At 38.3% G+C, this 21575-nt stretch overlaps 1 protein-coding gene across 5 annotated transcripts in view; it reads left to right on the forward strand.

Annotated features, from left to right (window-relative positions):
* The window catches only part of LOC131276544 (A disintegrin and metallopeptidase domain 3-like), a 125550-nt gene that overhangs the window by 92802 nt on the left and 11173 nt on the right, over window positions 1-21575 (forward strand). For 3 of the 5 annotated variants that reach the window (XM_058289829.1, XM_071212666.1, XM_071212667.1), the window contains exons 16-17: window positions 234-423; window positions 20537-20614. In XM_058289829.1, the coding sequence (XP_058145812.1) occupies window positions 234-423; window positions 20537-20614 (268 nt within the window). Of the gene's footprint in view, window positions 1-233; window positions 424-6162; window positions 6237-20536; window positions 20615-21575 lie in introns of those variants that run through there. The other 2 variants (XM_058289830.1, XM_058289832.1) reach the window with 2 other exon arrangements.

A 21575-nucleotide genomic window follows, 5' to 3' on the forward strand; every position in this document is an offset into this window, starting at 1 on the left:
TACAAAATTATATGTTTTCCAAATGCATGTGTTTGTTTACTACCAGTAGTCACTTAATACAAATGAGAGATGAACCAATGGATATGGATGAATTTATATATTCTGTTTCATAGGATGTTATATGTTCTGAATATCTTTGTCATCATTATTTATCTTCACCTTTTGGATTATTATTCACGTTGAAATAATAACAAATAACAAATGGGTAATTTTTTTCTCCTTCTTATTGCCAGGAACTCCATGTGTGGAAAACTAATTTGTCATTGGTCAAAAACAGAACTAATAAAACGAACTCTCTATGATATTCAATATACTTATTATGGAGGCCAAGTCTGTGTGTCTTTAGCTAGCACACGTAATCTAAATAATAAAGCTAGCGATCCTACCTTTGTGGACAATGGCACACAATGTGAGTCAGAGAAGGTAAATAAAAACCTTCCTTAATACACTATGTTTTTATTAATTAAAGCATCAGCTATTTTTCTTTAATCTTTTATCTCTGTTTGAAATTATGAAAAATGTCTATGCATATTTTAACCTAGTGCCTAAATTAAGCTACAGTAGTTGAATACTTGAAAATAACATACACTGTTATCACATAGATTAATAACAATAATGATTTATTTAGAGTTGTAATCTTTCCAGAAATGTAAAATAAGGACAGGAAAATGTAAAGTGAATAGTAAACATCTCAGAATGGGAAAAGATATTCTAATATAAAAATAATAGCTCAATTACTTGGGAAAACACTTTTACTAACTATATTATAAAGTAAAATGTCATCCTGTCAAAGATCATCTGAAACAAACTGAAAAAATGTTTGCTATAAATATGACAGACTAAATGCAGACATTAATTTAAAAATGAATTTCATTGTATATTAGAAAATGCATTAAAATGGTTTTTATATGTCTACACATATATGAATTGTATGAATACATATGTATGTATGTATATGTATGTATATATATATGCTGATGCAAAAAAAATCTCATGAAACAGAGCGTATGACTGCATAACTTGTAATGAATAAATAAAAATAAGTGAATATCTGTGGTGACTTAAAGCTGTGTGAACTCCAGAAAAATAAGTTCTTAAATTAAATTGATTCCTATTAGTGTGGAGCTGTTGTAAGTAGAACCTTTTGATGAGGCTACTTCAGGATGGGTCTTAATCCTATTACCCGAGTTCTTTATAAAAGAATGACATTCAGACAAAGAGAAAAAGGCCACAAAAGCAAGAAGCTGAAATCAAGAAAACCTGTAAGAGAAGCTTCTGTGCGCTTTGTCATGTGACAGAGGAGCCAAGGATCAATGGCATTGGAATAACGATGCCTTGATTTGGACATTTTCCTGGCCTCACAAGCGTAAGCTAATAAATTCTTATTGTTTAAGCCAATTCATTTCATGTTATTTGCTAGAGAAGCCTAGGAAACTAAAAACATACCCAGTTATTGCTTTTGTCTTTTCAAATAGGCTTTGAACATTGTGTTAATATTTTATAGTGAGAGGGGTATCTTATTATCATCTTAGGACAAGTATAGATTAGCACATTCTTCCCAGAGAGTAATTCAGAAATGTATAAGGAGTACATCATAAATATTATAACCTTTAACCCATTTTTTATAAAGATTTAAAAAAAATTTTATTTCTCTCCCCTCTCCCCCAGTTGTCTGCTCTCTGTGTCCATTCACTGTATTCTTCTGTGACTGCTTCTATCCTTATCAGTGGCACCAGGAATCTGCGTTTCTTTTTGTTGTGTCATCTTGTTTTGTCAGCTCTCCGTGTGTGCGGTACCATTCTTGGGCAGGCTGCACTTTCTTTCGCGCTGGGCGGCTCTCCTTAGGGGGCGCACTCCTTGCGCATGGGGTTCCCCTACGCGGGGGACACCTTTGTGCACTCCTTGCGCGCATCAGCACTGTGCATGGGCCAGCTGCACATGGGTCAAGGAGGCCCTGGGTTTGAACCGTGGACCTCCCATGTGGTAGGCGGACGCCCTATCCATCCATTGGGCTAAGTCCGCTTCCTGCTTTAACCCATTTTTAATATAACAATAAGAAAATTTTTAAACATTAGGAAATAGACAGTGGTGTAGAATCCTTATGAGTTATAAGAGAGAAGAAAGGTGACATTAAATTTCCATTGTTTGGTCAAATAATTTATGTCTATCCAAAATGGAATGGTATATTTCTTTCTAAAGTGATATTTGCAAATAATTTTGGTGCCATAGAAGTATATCTGCAGTCTTATAGTGTAATGGTTTTAAGCTGTATGGACCCCAGAAAAGCATGCTGTTAAGTAACTTTAAGGTTAACCCATTCCTGTGGGTGTGGACACATTGTAAGTAGGATCTTTTGGTGAGTAGGATCTTAACTTCAGACGTGACCCATCCAATTCAGGGTGGGTCTTAATCCTCTGAAAAGAGAATGATATTCAGACAAAGAAAGAGAAGACCATGGAAGCAAGAGGCTGGAAGCAACAAAACCCTGCAGACACTACCATGTGCCTTGACATGTGACAGAGAAGTGCAGAATTGCTGTCAGCCAGTCTTCAAGAAGAAGACATCATTTTGATGCCTTGATTTGTAATATTTTCACTGCCTCATAGCTGTGTTCTTGTAAGTTAACACATTCCCATTGTTAAAATTGTTTTTGACAGCTGTAGCAGACTAAAACATATGGTTTGTGAAATAAATCAGAGCAAGAGCTTTAAAGAGAGTAGGGTGATGAAGCGAACATGGCATTTCCACTGTCTGAATCACACTGACACAGGCGTGTGAGGATTTGTACTGAACCACAGATTGTCTTTTCAGCTTAGGTTGTCTTACTGGCCAACCCTGAGCTTTTATAATGCGTCTTAATTATTATAACTTTACAATGGTTAAAAAATAAAGCTTTTAAGAAGAAGCTGTAGCATAAAGAGTTTGTGGTATCAATAATAGCCAAAAGCATCTAAAACATAGGAAGATTCTAAAATATATTCAAAACTTCTACACTGAAAATTACAATGCATTAATAAGTAATCAAAGAAGTCCTATATAAATAGAGCAATAATCCACACTCATATTCAATGTTTTAAGATCTAATGTTCCTCAAATTATTTGGTGAGTACAATGGCATTGAAAACAAAATTCTACCAGGGGTAGTAGTGGAAATTGATTTAAAATTTATATGAAAATGCAAAGGGTCAAAAATACAAAATTAGTCAAGGTCGTTTTAAAGAAAAAAGATGGCAGCTGGAAATGCACATAACTACCAAGACTTATTATGAATTTATAGTAATTAAGACAATGCAATGCTGGTTTAAAGGGAGCTAAACTGGCTTAGAGAATAAAATAGAAAGCATTTCAAAGGGATTGCAGATCAAACTGTTTTAATAAACCTTATCAAGAAAATTTAGGTTTGTCATTAGGTACACTTAAAGAATTCTTAAATAAGACACAGTATGTCTTAACTATATAGGAAAATATTGCCTAAAATATCGACTAAATATTGATTAAAAATCACTGAATACTTGATCCAACATGTAGGCTGAAATATTCTGCTGGTCTGAGTTGACCCTTTAATTCAAGGTCTCTTTCTAGTTGCATCATGAGTTAGTGATTGGTAGTAATCCCTCGGCACCAGGAAGGCTCATCCCCAAGAGATATGTCCCACACTGGGGGGAAGGTAATGCATTTACATGCTGTGTTTGGCTTAGAGAGTGGTGACATTTGAGCAACATGGAGGCTCTCAGAAGGTAACTCTTAGGCACCCTGCAGCTCTAGACCTAGTTCATATTTCAGGCACATACGCTCATAAGCATAGTCATCAGTATAAGGGCTCGTTATTGGACCATCTTCCTTCTTGGTCTTTGCTGTTGCACTTCGGGGAATTATTGTTGTTCCATTGGGGAATATGACAGAGCTCCCATGGTTAGGAACTCAGAACTCCCTCAGTTGACATTTGTAACTGTAACTACTATAAAAATACCCAACATGTATCAGAACATTTTTATGTCCCCTATATTCATGCTTTGGAGACCCCCCCCCACTCATATGCCCCCCATCAATAACATCCCACACCAGAGTTCCTCCCCTGCCATATTTGAACCTCTCTGTGATCCAAAACTTCTTCAACAATGAAGCCTAATATATTGCCAAATTCAATAAATAGGAAATTGAAATATAGTGATGGGTTTAAAGTTTAGAAATAGAATACATAATAATTTAGAAATACTAAAATAAAGTAAAAATAAATTGGTGTATTAATAAAATGAAAAATATTATAAAGCTTTGTTTCTAATGTTTTGCTTTTCATCAGTGTAATAGGTATTGTCCTGTATGTACAGTGGCAGGGTACTTTCTTTCATTTCTTCCTCAGTGTCTACATCCTTTCTTTTTTTTTTCTTTCTAATTTTTAGTTTTATCTTCAAAAAAGTTTTAGATCATAGTAATTCACATGCACAATATAGGGGACTCCCAAATATTCAACATCAAATCCTTTTCCCCTTTCCCCAGCAATGATCTTTTCACATGTTCATGGTATATTTGCTGTAGCTGATGTACAGATTTTGAAACATAGCTATCGAGCATGGTTTCATTTTGGCTTGCATTATGGTTTATACTTTAGACTGTACAAATTTCTAAATTTTTTGTTTCCTTATGTTTTACATTATGATTTACATTTTAGCTTATAGACTTTTATATGCTTTCGGTGTAAGTTAACATGTCCTATATCCACCATTGCATGATCTTGTGGAGCACTTCCATTGCCCCCCAGTTGCCCTGCTTCCTTCTATTCTGTACCTCTCGCCCCCTCCCCTCAGGGCCCACAGTGACAATCAATCTTCACTACTTGAGGGACTGGATTTATAGAAAGTGCAGCAATGCTGAGGGCTTGATTTTGAATAAAAGGGGGAAATGGCAAAGACAAATGAGTTGATATGGCTAAGAGTCTTCCAAAAAGAGTTGGGAGGTCATCAGAGGGGTCGTGCTTATGTGCAACTCAGCAGGACCCCAGAGGGAGGCAAAGTAGATAAAACCCTAGGTGCTGGTTCTCCTGAAGGCTATGGAGATCCGCAGGGTATATGGTAATGACAGATGGATTTGGAGTTCTGTGCCATGTCAGAGGGCTTGCTTTGGAATTTGTGCTCCTGAGTGTGATGGAGCTGGACTCAGAAGTGACTTTTCTACACATGCCTCTTCTGTCACTTTGACTGAACTATGGTTGGTGCAAGGGATGGTGCATACTCAGGGGACTTGAATCCCTGGACTGCCCATGTGCCAGCCGGAACCTGAGCCTCAGCAGAGTTGCAACTCCTACCCTCTGGCTCGTTGGACTAACCCAGGTCAGCTAACAGGGAGGTAAAGATGGTCAACCACTGCACCAGGGAATCAAGAGTTCCTACAACTGTAAGCAGAGGAATTGTATCCATCATTTATGTGGAATCTAAGCCCCCTCTTGATCTAGAGGTGGAGAGGACATCACCATCCCAGGGTCCACGGAATGGAGGAATAGGATATGGATTAGAGTGGACTTACTGGTATTCTACTATAAAACTATTGTGCTTAGTAATGGAAGAAATTGTAGCATTGAGGTGGAGCCACAGTAGTTGCTGAGGGCAGGGAGAGGGAAGAAGAGATGTGATGTGGGGGCATTTTTGGGACTTTGGGTTATCCTGAGTGATATAGCAGGGTCAGATACTGGGCTTTGTATATCCTTCCTTAACGCACTGAATGTACTGGTGGAGAGTGTGAGCTACAAGGTAAACTATTATCCATGTGGTGCAGCAGTGCTCCAAAATGTGTTCACTGAGTGCGATGCGTGTACCACAATGATGGGGGAGGTTATTGGTGTGGGAGGAGTAGGGTGGGGATGTGGGGTGTACACAGTTTTTTTGGTGATGCATATATCTTAAAAAATACAATTTACAAAAATGATGGGGTGGGAGGGTGGGGAGTGGGTTATATGGGAACCTCATGCTTTTTATGTTTTTTGAAATATTTTTTAATGTCGCATTCTTTGTGATCTATTAAGTTTAATAAAAAAGTGTAAAAAATAAAAAATAATAAAAATTAAAAAATCACTGAATAGATGCTTCAAATTCTACAAAGATGGATTGGAAGTCTCTTTCCCTGTTCCACTAAGTACAGTTAAAAACTTGGACACTTTATGTACACCAGACACAAGAAGACCGAAAAGTGGAGGGAAGAAGGTGGAACAGCTACGGACTCAGAATACAAGGAACAACACAGTGGTGAGTTACCTCAGTTTCCTTTTTGCTCCATCTCTCCCAGAATTGGAATCTGGAGCAGCCAGTATTCAGAAATGCCACTTGGCACCGGCTGAATAAAGTCCTGAAGGGAAGTCCTGCCCTCTTGAGCTAAAGGGGCAGCCTCGCTAGACAAAATACTTTTAAACAATGACTGCTCTTAAGTCAAACAAGACAGGGAAAATACAGCCCCACCCCCACTCCCATTACAGAGGCCAAAGGCCAAGTGAGGAGTCTAGATTTCCACCTTTTCCCAGTTCTAATAATGTGTCCTAACATCCCTGCTCCTGCGGGGTGCTATCAGAGAATCCTAGTGGGGAGCCAGGGTTTCCAGACCCTCTGGGTGGTAATGAGCTATGCTTCTCCTTAATCTAATTGGAGAATACGTGGAGAACCCGGACGTCCAGCTGCACAGGAGGTGAAATGCATGTGGAGTCAAGGAAGGCCACAGGGCAGCAGTAATGAGGTAACCCTGCCCTTCCCAGTGAGGGTGGTATGGCTAGAGGCTGAGAGGAGAGCCTGCCCTCCCCCTTCCCCAGCAGAACTAGGACCACCTCCCATCCCAACTCATTGATTAATGGAGCCTTTCCTTCCAAACATACTGCCAATGAGATTGCATCCCCGATTTCCCCCAAAGCACTATGAAAGGAGGGCTCCTAAAACAATTGAACAAGATCCAGAATTTCATAACATAATGCCCCAAGTGTCTACTTTTCAATCAAAAGTTGCTTTTCATGCCCAGAGCCCAGAAAAGTTGGACTTGATTGTGAAAAGACTTTCAACAAACACTGCCACCAGGGTGACCTCAACGTTGAATTATCCTACAGAGATTTTAAAGCCATCATCATTAAAATGTTTCAGCAAGCAAGTATGAGCATGCTTGAAACGATGGAACCAATGGGAAATTTTGACCACAGAAATGGAAGACGTAAGGAAGAACCACAAGGAAATTTTAGAATTGAAAACACAATAATCCAAATATACAACTTAGTGGTGGGCTCAACAGCAGAATGGAGGTTACACGGCAAAATCTCAGTGAACCTGAAGGTGTAACAACAGCAATTACTCAGTCTGAACCACAGAGAGAAAACAGACTGAGAAACAGGTATGTGGGACACAGGAAAAGAAATACCATTTTGTAATACTGTCATCCTGGGCAGGAGAGGGGAAAGAGTGCAAGGGTGGGAAAATATTTGAAATGCATGAAAATGTTCTAAATTGGGCAAGAAACATAACTCTACAGATTCAAAAAGTTGAGTGAACCCCATAAAGGATAAACATAATGAAATCCACAGCAGGAGGTCTCCTAATCAAACTTATGAAATGTAAAGACAAAAATATCTTAAAAGTATGGGAAGCAGACTTGGCCCAGTGATTAGGGCGTCTGTCCACCACATGGGAGGTCCGCAGTTCAAACCCCAGGCCTCCTTGACCCGTGTGGAGCTGGCCCACGTGCAGTGCTGATGCACGCAAAGAGTGCCCTGCCATGCATGGGTGCCCCCGTGTAGGGGAGACCCATGCGCAAGGAGTGTGTCCCATAAGGAGAGCCGCCCAGCGTGAAAGAAAGTTCAGCCTGCCCAGGAATGGTGGCGCACACATGGAGAGCTGACACAATAAGATGACGCAACAAAAAGAAACAGATTCCCGTGCCGCTGACAGCAACAGAAGCGGACAAATAAAAACACGCAGCAAATGGACACAGAGAACAGACAACTGTGGGTGGGGGAAGGGGAGAGAAATAAACAAATCTTTAAAAATATATATCTTAAAGCAGTGAGAGAGAAATAGCACCCTCCCCTATAGGAAAAGTACAATTAGAATGACAGCAACAGAAATAAAACCAAATGGGAACTAAACATACATATGACACACAAGACAAATTCCATGCTTGTTAACTAGCCTCCTCCTATACCTCAGAATACTGTATGACCACCAAAAGCTTTACTCATTGCTCTTTTCCAAGCAGCGATTCTTTGCCTGGACAGGTGTGATCATTAGCCCGTGCCCAGCTGGCCACAGACCCTCTCGAGAAAAAAATAAAAATAAAATAAAAGGCCTGTTATCACCATCTCACTCTGGAAAGTCTCTCTGCACCTGGAGTTTCAGTTCTTATATTCATTTTATTCAAAGATCTTTGATTCCTTTAATGCTTGATCTGGGTAATTTATTTGGCTCTATCTGGCTGTTACAGGAGGAGATTTAGCTTATCATGAATGTTTGCTCTGCCACCATTTTAAATGAAAGGTCTTTTTTGGAGCTTTCTTTATGTGAAGAGGATTTATGTGAAGATGATTTGTCTTCATTTGAAAGCTGGCTTTTAGGCCACAGTACTTGCAATTGTATAACTGGATGCTTATTCTAGAACACAGGCACTATGTTAGAAGCCCAAATTTTGTAGGACAGTAAGTTGGTATCTTTAAGCAACAAAATACTCTTCTAAATGTTCTCCTTTGGGATAAAAGTGTCGTGGTGGTTCCCTCTTGTAATTGAGAGAAAGCGGGAGGTGAGTGGTAGTGGATGTTGAGAGTTGACTAGTTTTGTCAATTGTTTTGTGGACAGACTTCCACTGTTAACTGCAGATTTTAACCACAGGTCCTTCCCCTACAGTTTTTTCTGTTTTTCGCCATGACCCTGAGCCTGTGGTGCTTTGGAGCATTGTCAGTCTCTCTCCTTTGCCATGGTGCTATATGTGGTTGCTTCCTCACTCCATTTTATCCATCAACAGGCTTGCATTTTATTTTGAAATCTGAGAAAGTTCTTGTATTTTTCATTTTCTAGCTGCCTCTTTCTAAATACTCTAAATAATTAGAGTAATTAGTTAGGAAGGAGGGGCAATTTTGTGTTTTGGGATTCTCAATTTGATTAGAAACTCATGTGAATATTTAAAAAATTCATCAAAAAAATTCATCAAAGATGTACTTTGTTTTAATTTATATTTTCAGTTTCTAGAGAGTTTGGGAAACAGACTTCATTACCTTAGCCTCACAAAATGTTGGTCATTTGTAGAAAATAAATTTAATAAATATCTACGTCTACATGTATCTTTACCTATATCATTATACACACACATATGCATGTATACTGCATGCATATATAGAGAGATTTTATTTCTTACTCATCAACATAAAGAAAGGTATGTGTATCTCCCCCTTACTAATTGCAATAAAAATTCTAAATTACAGACTCATAAACTGAGTATTGTAATATAGTAAATGAATAAGATATACATGCATATAAACATTATTCCAAAACTTCAAGTTGCCTTATTGGTTGTGATACAAAGCTTCTTTGAATTTACAATTTATAAGACTTAGGAAAGGGAATGGTTTATCACATGGATCCTCATCCACACGTGTGGGCTTGGGGAAAAGAGCGCATCTTCATACATTTATTTCAAAAATGAAAAAGGATTATTTTGGGGTCTTGAAATTGTTCAGAAATAGGTAAGCTAATCATCAAATGAATAAGAAAATATGCTCAGATAATCCAGACATTCCCCCTTATGAAATATGTTTTTTTTGTGATAGTAGGGGCTTTTTTGGAACTCCCTAATAAGACTGCTTCTTGGACACTATTCATGTTCTCTTGCTCTGACAGCAAAGTCACATGTGTTAGTTCATTCTCAAGATACCATTCTAACCATTGACCAGGATGAAGTACTTTAGAGGGGCTCCCTGCTTTTCCTACCCATTTAGAGGAAGCAGCTGCACATTGAACTGTTTACTTCAAGGAATTGCATCAGAATCATGTGTCTCAACTTTTCCTGGCTTACTTTTCCCTAAAAACCAACTCAGTGAAATAAGGCTAACTTATTATTTATTACCTTGATGACAAAGTTTATGGGACAGCAGAATAAAAGTTTTGTAGAAAGTAATGCTGGCAAGTCCAACAGTAATTCTTGCTGACTTCTTCAGAGTACTTTCAGTTAATAAACAAACTATTTGTCCTCTCTTTATTTCTCTGTGGTGATAGACAGCAATAACTTTTAAGCAATTCACCATATATTGTAAATGACATCAAGCAACATTAGAACAGCCAGCAGGTCATCTTAGTAGCTGTCCCCAAAGACACTCAAATTAAAAATTTGGATAGAGGAACGTTTAGTATGAGAAATGGAGTGTACATTATATATAAGATGAAGTAAATAAATATATAATAAAATGAGCTTGTATTTAATGAGCAACTACTCTATGCCAGTCATTGCTATTATATAAATTATATATATAATATTATATATATACAAAAGGACTATCCCAAATTTGCAGGTAGATAAACCGAGGCATGAAGATATTAACTTGCTCAAGGAAATATAAGAGTGTGAAAGATAAGAGATCTTGTCATTGAAGTGGGAACAAAACCCCACAAAAGGGAGGTGGGGCAAGATGGCGTCTGAGTGAGTGCACCTTATAATTTCTCCTGCAAAGAAGTGGCTGAGTAGGGTTGGAATCCTGCTGGACTGGACCGTTTCGGGTGTTTGCAGGGCAGGAGGTGTCTGGGCGTCAATTTAGTGGGATGGTGACAGAGAAGATTCTTGTAAAAGGTAGAATTTTGGGTCTCTTTCACACAGATCGTGGCTGCACGCAGGACACTTCCCCCTGGGGCTGGCAGCCCAGCGGTGGTGATTCCTGGAGGCTTTGCTGTGCTGGGGAGTTCCCAAGCCCTGAGTGGGCTATTTGGGGGCTTGTAGGGTGGAAGGTGTCTGGAAGTCGATTTGGTGAGACAGTGATGGAGGAGATTCTTGCGAGACGTGGAATTTTGGGTTTCTGACACAGAGGTCAGAGATTCTGGCTACAGCCCCTCCCCCTAGGGCTGGCGGCCCATCTGCAGTGGTCCCTGAATTGTTTGTAGTGCAGTGGTGCCCCCAGCAGGCTGTTTCAGGGGCTTGCAGGGCGGGAAGTGCCCTGAAGTCGATTTGGTGAGACAGTGACAGAAGAGACTCTTGTGAGAGGTGGAATTTTGGGTTTCTGACACAGAGGTCAGAGTTTGTGGGCGTGATACCTCACACTAGGGCTGGCACCCAACAGTGGGGATCCCTGAAGGCTGTGTTGTGTTGTGGTGCTCCCAGTCTCCCTGTTAACTGGATGCATGGTTCCCAGGTCTGTGTCCCCTAAATCCTGGTGGCCCACACTCTAGAGTCTCACACCTCTTGAGTCTGAAGTATCACAGACTTTCCATCCCTGAATCCACCACACCCTGAAGTCCATTTGAGGTCCTTGATTGTGCTAGCCCTTGGCATTTGTGGTTTTCTTTTTCTTTTTCTCTTTTTCCTTTTTTTTTTTTTTTTTGTCTTGGTTGCTAACATTGCATTATCCCCTGGTCTTTTCTCCCATTGTATCCCCCGAGGTCCTTTTTCATTTATTTAGGTGTTTTTTTTCTCTTCTTTTCTTTTTCTTGCTTGTTTCTCCCCCTTTTCTTAGCACATCCCCCTTTTTTCCTTCTCTTTTTTTTCTTTTCTCTCTTTTTCTTCTTATTTTATTTTATTTATACAATAGGTGCTGCAGGGAGCACCTCACATTTGCTGTGTTTCTTCATCCTCCATTTCCTCGTTTCTGTGTGAATTGATTTTGGCCACCTACACTATTCCCTTTCCCCCACATCTTGCTATCCTCCATCATCCACTGTCTCTTTTACATTCCACTGCCCTTTCTTTGGCCTCCAAATTGTCTAACTTTTAATTTCTAATACCTTTGTTCTGTTTTCTGTCTTTTATCCACTCTTGATATTATTGTCTTTCTTTTCTCTTCCCTCTCTCATGAAAACATTAGCTTTTTAATTCATACTATATTCCCTCCCCATATTCAGTTGACTATCTCATTATAGGTACTCTACTTACTGCTATAACTCTACACAACTTACATGAGTCTAATATCCATTCTCCCAGATCTCACACTGTTGCTCTGTTAACATTTATTACCAATACTAATTTACACATTTTCTTTTCTTACACAATTTCCTTTCCCAGGCCCTAATATTTTCCTTCAAAGTGAACTTAGCCAGCAACAAGAAATTAGAGTAAGAGGAGCAAAGTGACAGAGAGAAGACACAACACTTATGCAAGGACAACAAATAATTAACCCCCAAGACTAGACAAAGAAGCTAAGGAAACCTGTCAAGATAAAATGATGACCAGACAGCAACAAAAAACTACAAACTAAACCAATAATCAGGAAAACATGGCTGAATCCAATGAACAAACTAAAAACCAGGAAGGGGAGCAGAACATCGAACACGTAATTAAAGATCTCAAAACATGTATTAGAGACCAACTTAATGAAGTAAAGGGAGAGTTTAACAATATGAAGAAAAGGCTTGGAGAGGAAATTGCAGACATACGCAAACAGATAACAGATATGATGGGAATGAACACCACAGTTCAAGAAATCAAAAATACACTCTCAGCAAATAGCAGCAGATTAGAAGAGGCAGAGGAGAGAATTAGTGACGTGTAAGACAGTACATCTGAACTCAAACAGATAATAGAACTGATCAATAAAAAGATAGAAAAAATCCAGCTAGGACTTAGGGACCTCAATGAAAATGCAAAATGCACAAACATATGTATTATAGGCATCCCAGAAGGAGAAGAGAAGGGAAAGGTGACAGAAGGGGTGTTGCAGGAAATAATGGCTGAAAATTTCCCAAATCTACTGAGAGAGAAAGATGTACATGTCCAGGAAGCACAATGCACCCCAAACATCATAAACCCCAACAGACCCATCCCAAGACATATGTTTGTCAAATTATCCAATGCTCAAGACAAAGAGAAAATTCTAAAACAGCAAGAGAAAAGAAAACCATCGCATACAAGGGAGGCTCCATAAGATTAAGTGCTGATTTCTCATCTGAAACCATGGAGGCAAGAAGGCAGTGGTATGATATAGTCAAGGTACTAAAAGAAAAAATTTCCAACCAAGAATACTCTACCCAGCTAAACTAGCATTCAAAAATGATGGAGAGTTCAAAATATTCACAGATAAACAGAAATTGAAAGAGTATGCCAACAAGAAACCTCCCCTTCAAGAAATACTAAAGGGAGTTCTGCAGGATGAAAGGAAAAAACAGGAGGGGCAGAGTTGGAGGAGAGTGTAAGAGCAACAAAAAAGACAAAAAGAGAAGGAAAAAAACAAAGAAAATATGACAAACACAAGTCCAATCAAAATATGGCTAACATAAATAATTCCTTGAAAGTAATAACACTGAATGCCAATGGATTAAACTCACCTATCAAAAGATTCAGACTGGAACATTGGATAAGGAAATATGACCCATCTATATGCTGTCTACAAGAAACACATCTTAGACACAGGGATTCATGGAGGATGAAAGTGAATGGTTGGAAAACAATCTTACAAGCGAACAATAACCAAAAAAAGGCAGGAGTAGTTACATTAATATTAGACAAAATAGACTTTAAATACAAAACAATCGTGAGAGACAAAGAAGGATACTACATATTAGTGAAAGCGACAATCTCTCAAGAAGAACAAACAATCATAAATATTTATGCTCCTAACAAGGGTGCCTCCAAATATGTGAGGCAAACACTGGAAAAACTAAGTTAAAGAATAGATGCCTCCACAATTATAGTGGGAGATTTTAATACACCACTATCAACTTTGGACAAACATCTCAAAAGAGAATCACTAAAGAAACAAAATATTGGAACAGTATATTAGAGGAGCTGGATCTAATAGACATATATAGATCATTACACCGGAATACAGCAGGATATACATTTTTCTCAAGTGCACATGGACCATTCTCCAAGATAGACCATATGATAGGCCACAAAGAAAGGCTCAATGAATTCAGAAAGATTGGAATCATACAAAATAATATCTCTGACCACAGTGGAGTGAAGCTGGAAGTCTGCAAGGGCCAGAGACCCAGATTTCACACTAAGATATGGAAATTAAACAGCACACTCTTAGAAAAACAGTGGGTCAAAGAGGAAATATCAAAAGAAATTAAAAACTACCTTGAAACTAATGAAAATGATAACACAACATACCAAAACTTATGGGATGCAGCAAAAGCAGTACTGAGAAGGAAATTTATAGCCATAAATTCATACATCAAAAAAGAAGAAAGAGTAAAAATTGAAGAAATAACTGCTCATTTGGAGGAATTAGTAAAAAAACAACAAAGTAACCCCACAGGAAGAAGAAAGAAAGAAGTAACAAAGATAAGAGCAGAACTAAATGAAATAGAAAATAAGAAAGCACTTGAAAAGATAAACAAGACCAAGAGCTGCTTCTATGAGATGATCAATAAAATTGACAAACCCTTAGCGAGACTAGCAAAGAAAAAGGAGAGAGAAGATGCAAATATACAAAATAAGAAATGAGAAAGGAGATATCACCACTGACCCCACAGAAAATAAGACTATCATAAGAGGATACTTTGAAAAACTATATTCCAACAAAAATGACAATTCAGAGGAAATGGACAAATTCCTAGAAACACATAAGCAGCCTATATTCACAAAAGAAGAAATTAATGATCTCAACAAACCAATCACAAGTAAAGAGATAGAATCAGTCATTAAAAACCTCCCGACTAAGAAGAGCCCAGGGCCAGATGGCTTCACAGATGAATTCTACAAAACATTCCGGAAAGAACTAACACCAATCCTGCTGAAACTCTTCCAAAAAATCGAAACAGAAGGAATTTTACCAAACTTTTTCTATGATGCCAACATTACCCTAGTACCAAAGCCAAACAAAGACACCACAAGAATGTAAAATTACAGACTAATTTCGCTAATGAACCTACATGCAAAAGTCCTCAACAAAATACGTGCTAACTGTATTCCACAAGACATTATAAGAATTATACACCACGACAAAGTGGGATTCATTCTGGGTATGCAAGGATGGTTCAACATAAGAAAATCAATCAATGTAATACACCATATAAACAGGTTGAAGGAAAAAAATCACATGCTTATATCTATAAATGCAGAAAAAGCATTTGATAAAATACAGCACACTTTCTTGATAAAAACACTCTAAAAGATTGGAATACAAGGGAATTTTTTGAACATGATAAAGAGTATATATGAAAAACCCACAGCCAACATCGTTTACAATGGTGAACTCTAAAATCCTTCCTTCTAAATTCAGCAACAAGACAAGGATGCCCACTCTCTCCCCTTCTATTTAACATTGTCTTAGAAGTACTTGCTCATGCACTGAGGAAAGAACCAGATATAAAAGGCATTCAAATTGGAAAAGAAGAAGTGAAAATCTCATTATTTGTAGATGACATGATCCTATACATAGAAAACCCTGAGAGGTCTACAACAAAGCTTCTAGAACTCATAAATGAGTTTAGTAAAGTCGCAGGTTATAAGATCAATGCGTAAAAATCCATCGCATTTCTGTACACCTATAATGAGCAGGCTCAGGAGGCAATCAAGAAACAAATACCATTTACAATAGTAAATTAAAAAATCAAATACCTAGGAATAAATTTAAAGATGTAAAAAACTTATACACAGAGAACTACACAAGATTGTTCAAGGAAATCAAAGAAGACCTAAATAAATGAAAGAATATTCCCTGTTCATGGATAGGAAGACTAAATATAATTAAGATGTCTATCCTACCAAAACTGATGCAGACATTCAATGCAATCCCAATAAAAATCAACACAGCATTCTTTAAGGAACTAGAAAAACTAACTATGAAATTTATTTGGAAAGGGAAGAGGCCCCGAATAGCCAAAGACATATTGAAAAAGAAAAATGAAGTTGGGAGAATCACACTACCTGACTTCAAAACATACTATAAAGCTACAATAGTGAAAACAGCATGGTATTGGCATAAGGAGAGACACACAGACCAATGGAACTGAATTGAGAGTTCTGATATAGATCCTCATATATAGCCATATAATATAGATAAAGCCACCCAACCCTCTCAACTGGGAGAGAATGGCCTATTCAACAAATGGTGCCTGGAGAACTGGATATCCATATGTAAAAGAATGAAAGAGGATTACCATCTCACACCTTATACAAAAATCAACTCAAGATGGATCAAAGACGTAAATATAAGAGCCAAGACCATACAGACTTTGGAAAGCAGTGTAGGGAAGCATATACAAGACCTTGTAATAGGAAATGGCTTCATGAACTTCACACCAAAAGCACGAGCAGCAAAAGAACAAATAGATAAATGAGACCTCCTCAAAATTAAAGCCTTCTGCACCTTAAAGGAGTTTGTCAAGAAAGTGAAAATTGAGCCTACACAATGGGAGAAAATATTTGGTAAACATATATTGGATAGGAGACTTACAATTTGCATATATAAAGAACTCCTATACCTGGAAAATAAAAAGATAAACAACCCATTTAAAAAATGGGAAAAAGGTTTAAACAGACACTTCTCCAAAGAAGAAATACAAATGGCTAATAAGCACATGAAAAAAATGCTCCAAACTCTAGCTATCAGGGAAATGCAAATCAAAACTACAATGAGATACCATCTTACTCCCATAAGATTGGCAGCTATGAAAAAAACAGAAGACTACCAAGTGCTGAAGAGGATGTGGAGGAAAGGGACCACTCATCCACTGCTGGTGGGAATGCAGAAGGATCCAACCATTCTGGAGGACAGTTTGGCGGTTTCTCAAAAAACTAACCATAGATGTGCCATATGACCGAGCAATTCCACTGCTGGGTATATACCCAGCAGAACTGAAAACAAGGACACAAACCGATATATGCACATCAATGTTCATAGCAACATTGTTCACTATCGCCAAAAGTTGGAATCAACCCAAATGCCCATCAACAGATGAATGGATAAATAAAATGTGGTTTATACATACAATGGAATACTACTTGGCTTTAAGAACAAATACACTACAAACACACGTGATAACATGGATGAATCTTGAGAACCTTATGTTGAGTGAAGCAAGCCAGGCATTGAAGGACAAATACTACATGACCTCAATGATACGAAATAAGTAAACCAAACTGCCTCAGAGAGCTAGAGACTGGATGATAGGCTTAAAGGAAATCGAGGGGTACAGGAAGGATGTAAGCTGACATCTACATAGGTGAAATCTATGATAAGCTGGAGGTAAGTATGTGTAAGGAAGGGATAAAATGGGGGCATAGGGTTACTTTTGGGTGGGGCTTTGTGGGCTTGAGGGGGGCTAGGGATGGGAGGATGGGTCATATTGCCCAAGAAATTGGGGGGAGGGTGGGGCAACATATGAACATAGGAGATTGTCAGGTGTTCGTTGAGAGTATTATGCTGAGAAAACCTTTTCAAAAATATAATAAGGAAAGTTACCTGTTTAAGATACTTAAAGGGGATAATCTGATGCAGGACAGACTCCTAGGGAATATGTGAATGCTCATTTTGCCATAGTGGGTTATATCATTGGGTAGAGACCCATATAATGAGAGTGAAGGTATACCCACATCCTGGGGAGGACTGATGCCATCAAATAGAGGTAACTGTATCTCTCAAGAGAAATGGTGGCTCCCAGGGCATTAGGGCAGTTGCGTATGTCAAGCCCTCAACACTGTTGCAAGTATCTCTGAACATGGCTCTTCAAGAAATGAAGATTGACTGCCACTGTGGGCCCTAAGGGGAGGGGGAAATAGGTATTGAATAGATGGAACCAATGTAACTGCGTGGGTAATAGAAGTGTTTCACAAGAGTACCCAAGGATGGATATAAGGCATGTAAGATTACACCAAAAATATATAGGGGCTGATAGGCTAAAATGTAAATCATAATGTAAAACATAAGATAACTAAAAATTTAGAAAATTGTATAGTCTAAAATATAAACCACAATGTAAACACAAATGTTACCTTGTTTGAAAGCAATTGTCTCAATATCTGTACATCAGTTTCAGTAAATATGGTATGAATATGTTAAAAGATTATTGCTGTGGAAGGGAAAAGGTTTTATGTTGGATATGTGGGAGTACTGTATATTGTATATATGAGTTACTGTGATCTAAAACTCTTGTGAAGATAAGCTTAATAATTAGAAAAAAGAAAAGAAAAAGATAGGATGTAGAATTTTTCCAAATTAATATGTTTTCTATATCTAACCTTTAAGCTCATCACTATATTCCATTTTACTATTAAGGGAACCTGGCAATATATTGGGCTTCACTTTTCAGGAAGTTTTGGATCACAGAGAGATTCAACAATGGCAGCGGAGGAATACTGGTGTGGGATGTTATTGACAGGGGACACATGGTTGGCAGGGAGTTCTCCAGGGCATATATCCAGGGTACACAAAAATGTTTGGATATTTTCATAGTGGAAACAATTAAAAACAACAACTGAGGGAGTGCTGAGACCCTAGCCTGGGGAGCTCTATCACAGTCCCTAAAGGAACAGCAACAATCCCCCAAGTGCAGTGGCAAAGACCAAAAAAGAATGAAGGGCCAACAATGAGCCCCTGATACTAATGACTATGCTTGTGAGTCTGTGCACCTGAAATAAGAACAAGGCCTAGAGCAGCAATGTGCCTAAGAGTTACCTCCTGAGAGCCTTTGTGTTGCTCAAATGTGGCCAGTTTCAAAGCCAAACTCAGCATTTCAATTCGTTGCCTTCCCCCCAGCGTGGGACATGACTCCCTGGGATGATCCTCCCTAGCGCCGAGGGATGATGTAACTAGAAAATGACCTTGAATAAAAGGTTCAACTTGGACCAGCAGAATATCTCTGTCTACATATAATAACAGGATTTAAAAATGCTTTTTGACCTAAACCAAGGGGGGAAATGGAAAGGACAAATGAGTTTATATGGCTATAAGTCTCTAAAAAAGAGCTGGGAGGTTATCAAATGGGTTGCCCTTATGCACACCTGAGCAGAGTCCCAGAGACAGATAAAGTAGATAAAACCCAAGGTATTGGTTCTTCTGAGGGCTATAGAGATCCACAGGTTTTATTGTCATGGCAGATGGAGTTCAGTGCCATGTCAGTTGGCCCTTCTTTGGAGTTGGTGTTTCTGTGTGATGGAATTGGACTCAGATGTGATCTCTTTTCACAAGCCTTTCCTGTTACTTTACCAGAATTGTAGTTGGTGCTGGGGTTTAATATATACCCAGGGGACATGAATCTCTGGACTGACCATATGATAGCCAGGCCCTGAGCCTCAACAGTCTTCAGCTCCTACACTTTGGTTTATTGGACTTACCCCACTCAGCTAACATGTAGTTGAAGAAGGTCAACCACCACAACATGGAGCCAAGGGTGCCTACAACTGAAAGCAGGAGGATTGCATCCAGCATCCATGTGGAATCTAAGCCTCCTCTTGACATAGATGTGGAATGGGCACAACCAATCCAAGGTCCACAGGAAGGAGGCATAGAATATGGATTAGAGTGGACTTACTGATATTCTATTCATGAACTATTGTGATTAGTAATCGAAGAAAATGTGGCATTAGTGTGGAGAAAGTGGCCATGGTGGCTGCTGGGGATAGGGAGTGGGAGGAAGAGATGAGATGTGGGGGTGTTTGCGGGACTTGGAGTTGTCCTGGGTGGTGCTGCAGGGATGGTTACTGGACATTGTAGGTCCTCCCATGGCCCACTGGATGGAACGTGGGATAGTGTGGGCTATGATGTGGACCATTGACCATGATGTGCAGCGATGCTCAGAGATGTATTCACCAAATGCAATGAATGTCTCATGATGATGGAGGACAATGTTGCTATGGGGGGAGTAGTGGGGTGAAGGGGGTGGGGGGTATATGGGGACATCATATTTTTTGAATGTAATATTAAAAAAATAAATAAAGACAAAAAAAAACCCCACAAATATAGCAGGAACATTAGTATTTAGTATTGACCATTGGATTCTGTGACTAAAGTAGTTCTTGCATTGAAAAGTTGCTCTTCAGCAACTAGTGGTGTAGTTTTAATTTTCATCAAATATAAAATGAAGATACAAATAACTCCCCCAAAGGGTCAATATAAATATATATTAGAGAAGCACAATACATTAAAACAGCTCCTAGCTCATTACAAATGGTCAGCGCATGTTGGCTTGTTTCATTCTCATTCCAATTAGTAGCAATAAACACATACTTTTATTCCCTCAGGGAAAAACAGTATATTATTCTCAAAATTTTATATTTTATAAAGTAAAAACTTATACCATTTTCATATTAACCTCAAATTCATTTATATTAGTATTAGTAGACCTCTTGAAATCCGGGTTTATGTTCTATGTATTTATCTTGTGCATATTAGTTTTGTACCAGATTCAGACTTGGTTTTGTTGTTGTTTTATCATTTTAGTATTGTTTAAATGGAAGATGTATAAACAGACCACCGCGTAGACGTTGCTCCCCATCGGCAAACTGCAGTGGACATGGGGTATGTAACCATTAACTATGCTTTTGAATGTAAGTAACATTTTCCAGGATAAAAATGAGGTTCAGAATTATTTAATGGGACTGTTTCTTTTGGAAAATAGCAGTTACCTAAGGTAATCTGATTCCAGTATTTATATATATGTACATAAGTTTTGTATAACCAGATTTTTATAGAACCCATAAGTTTATATTTCTAATTATGCAATTTTATCCATATTCATATTTCTCTCAGAACACAGAGAACAGAGAGACCCAAGGGCAGGTTTTTTTCCCCCTTATATTTCTTGTTTTACCATTCTTTAAATGTCTAACAAAATTTTCATTTTATTTATTTATTTATTTATTTATTTAAAAGATACTTAGATTACATAAATGTTACATAAAAAGTATAGGGGATTCCCATATGCCCCCTTCCCTCCCCCTCCCAAACTTTCCCACATTAACAACGTCCTTCATTAGTGTGGTACATTTGTTACAATTGATGAACACATATTGGAACATTGCCACTAATTGTGGATTGTAGTTTCCATTATAGTTTAAACTCTCTCCCACACATTTTTGTAAGTTATGACAAGATATATAATGGCCTGTATCTGTCACTGCAATGTCATTCAGGACAATTTCAATGTCCCTAAAATGCTACCATATTACACCTATTTTTTTAAAGATACTTAGGTTACATAAATATTACATAAAAAATATAGGGGATTCTCATATGCCCTGCTTCCTACACCTCCCACAGTTTTCCACAGTAACAGCATCCTTCATTAGAATGGTACATTCATTACACTTGATGAACACATTTTGGAGCATTGCCCCTAAGCATGGATTAAAATTTATGTTGTAGTTTACACTCTCTCCCACCCAATTCTGTAGGTTATGGCAAGACACATAATGGCCTGTATCTGTCATAGCAATGTCATTCAGGACAATTCCCAAGTCCTAAAAATGCCCCATATTAC

The sequence above is a fragment of the Dasypus novemcinctus genome, chromosome 29 (genome assembly GCF_030445035.2).
Source record: "Dasypus novemcinctus isolate mDasNov1 chromosome 29, mDasNov1.1.hap2, whole genome shotgun sequence".
Classification (NCBI taxonomy): domain Eukaryota; kingdom Metazoa; phylum Chordata; class Mammalia; order Cingulata; family Dasypodidae; genus Dasypus; species Dasypus novemcinctus.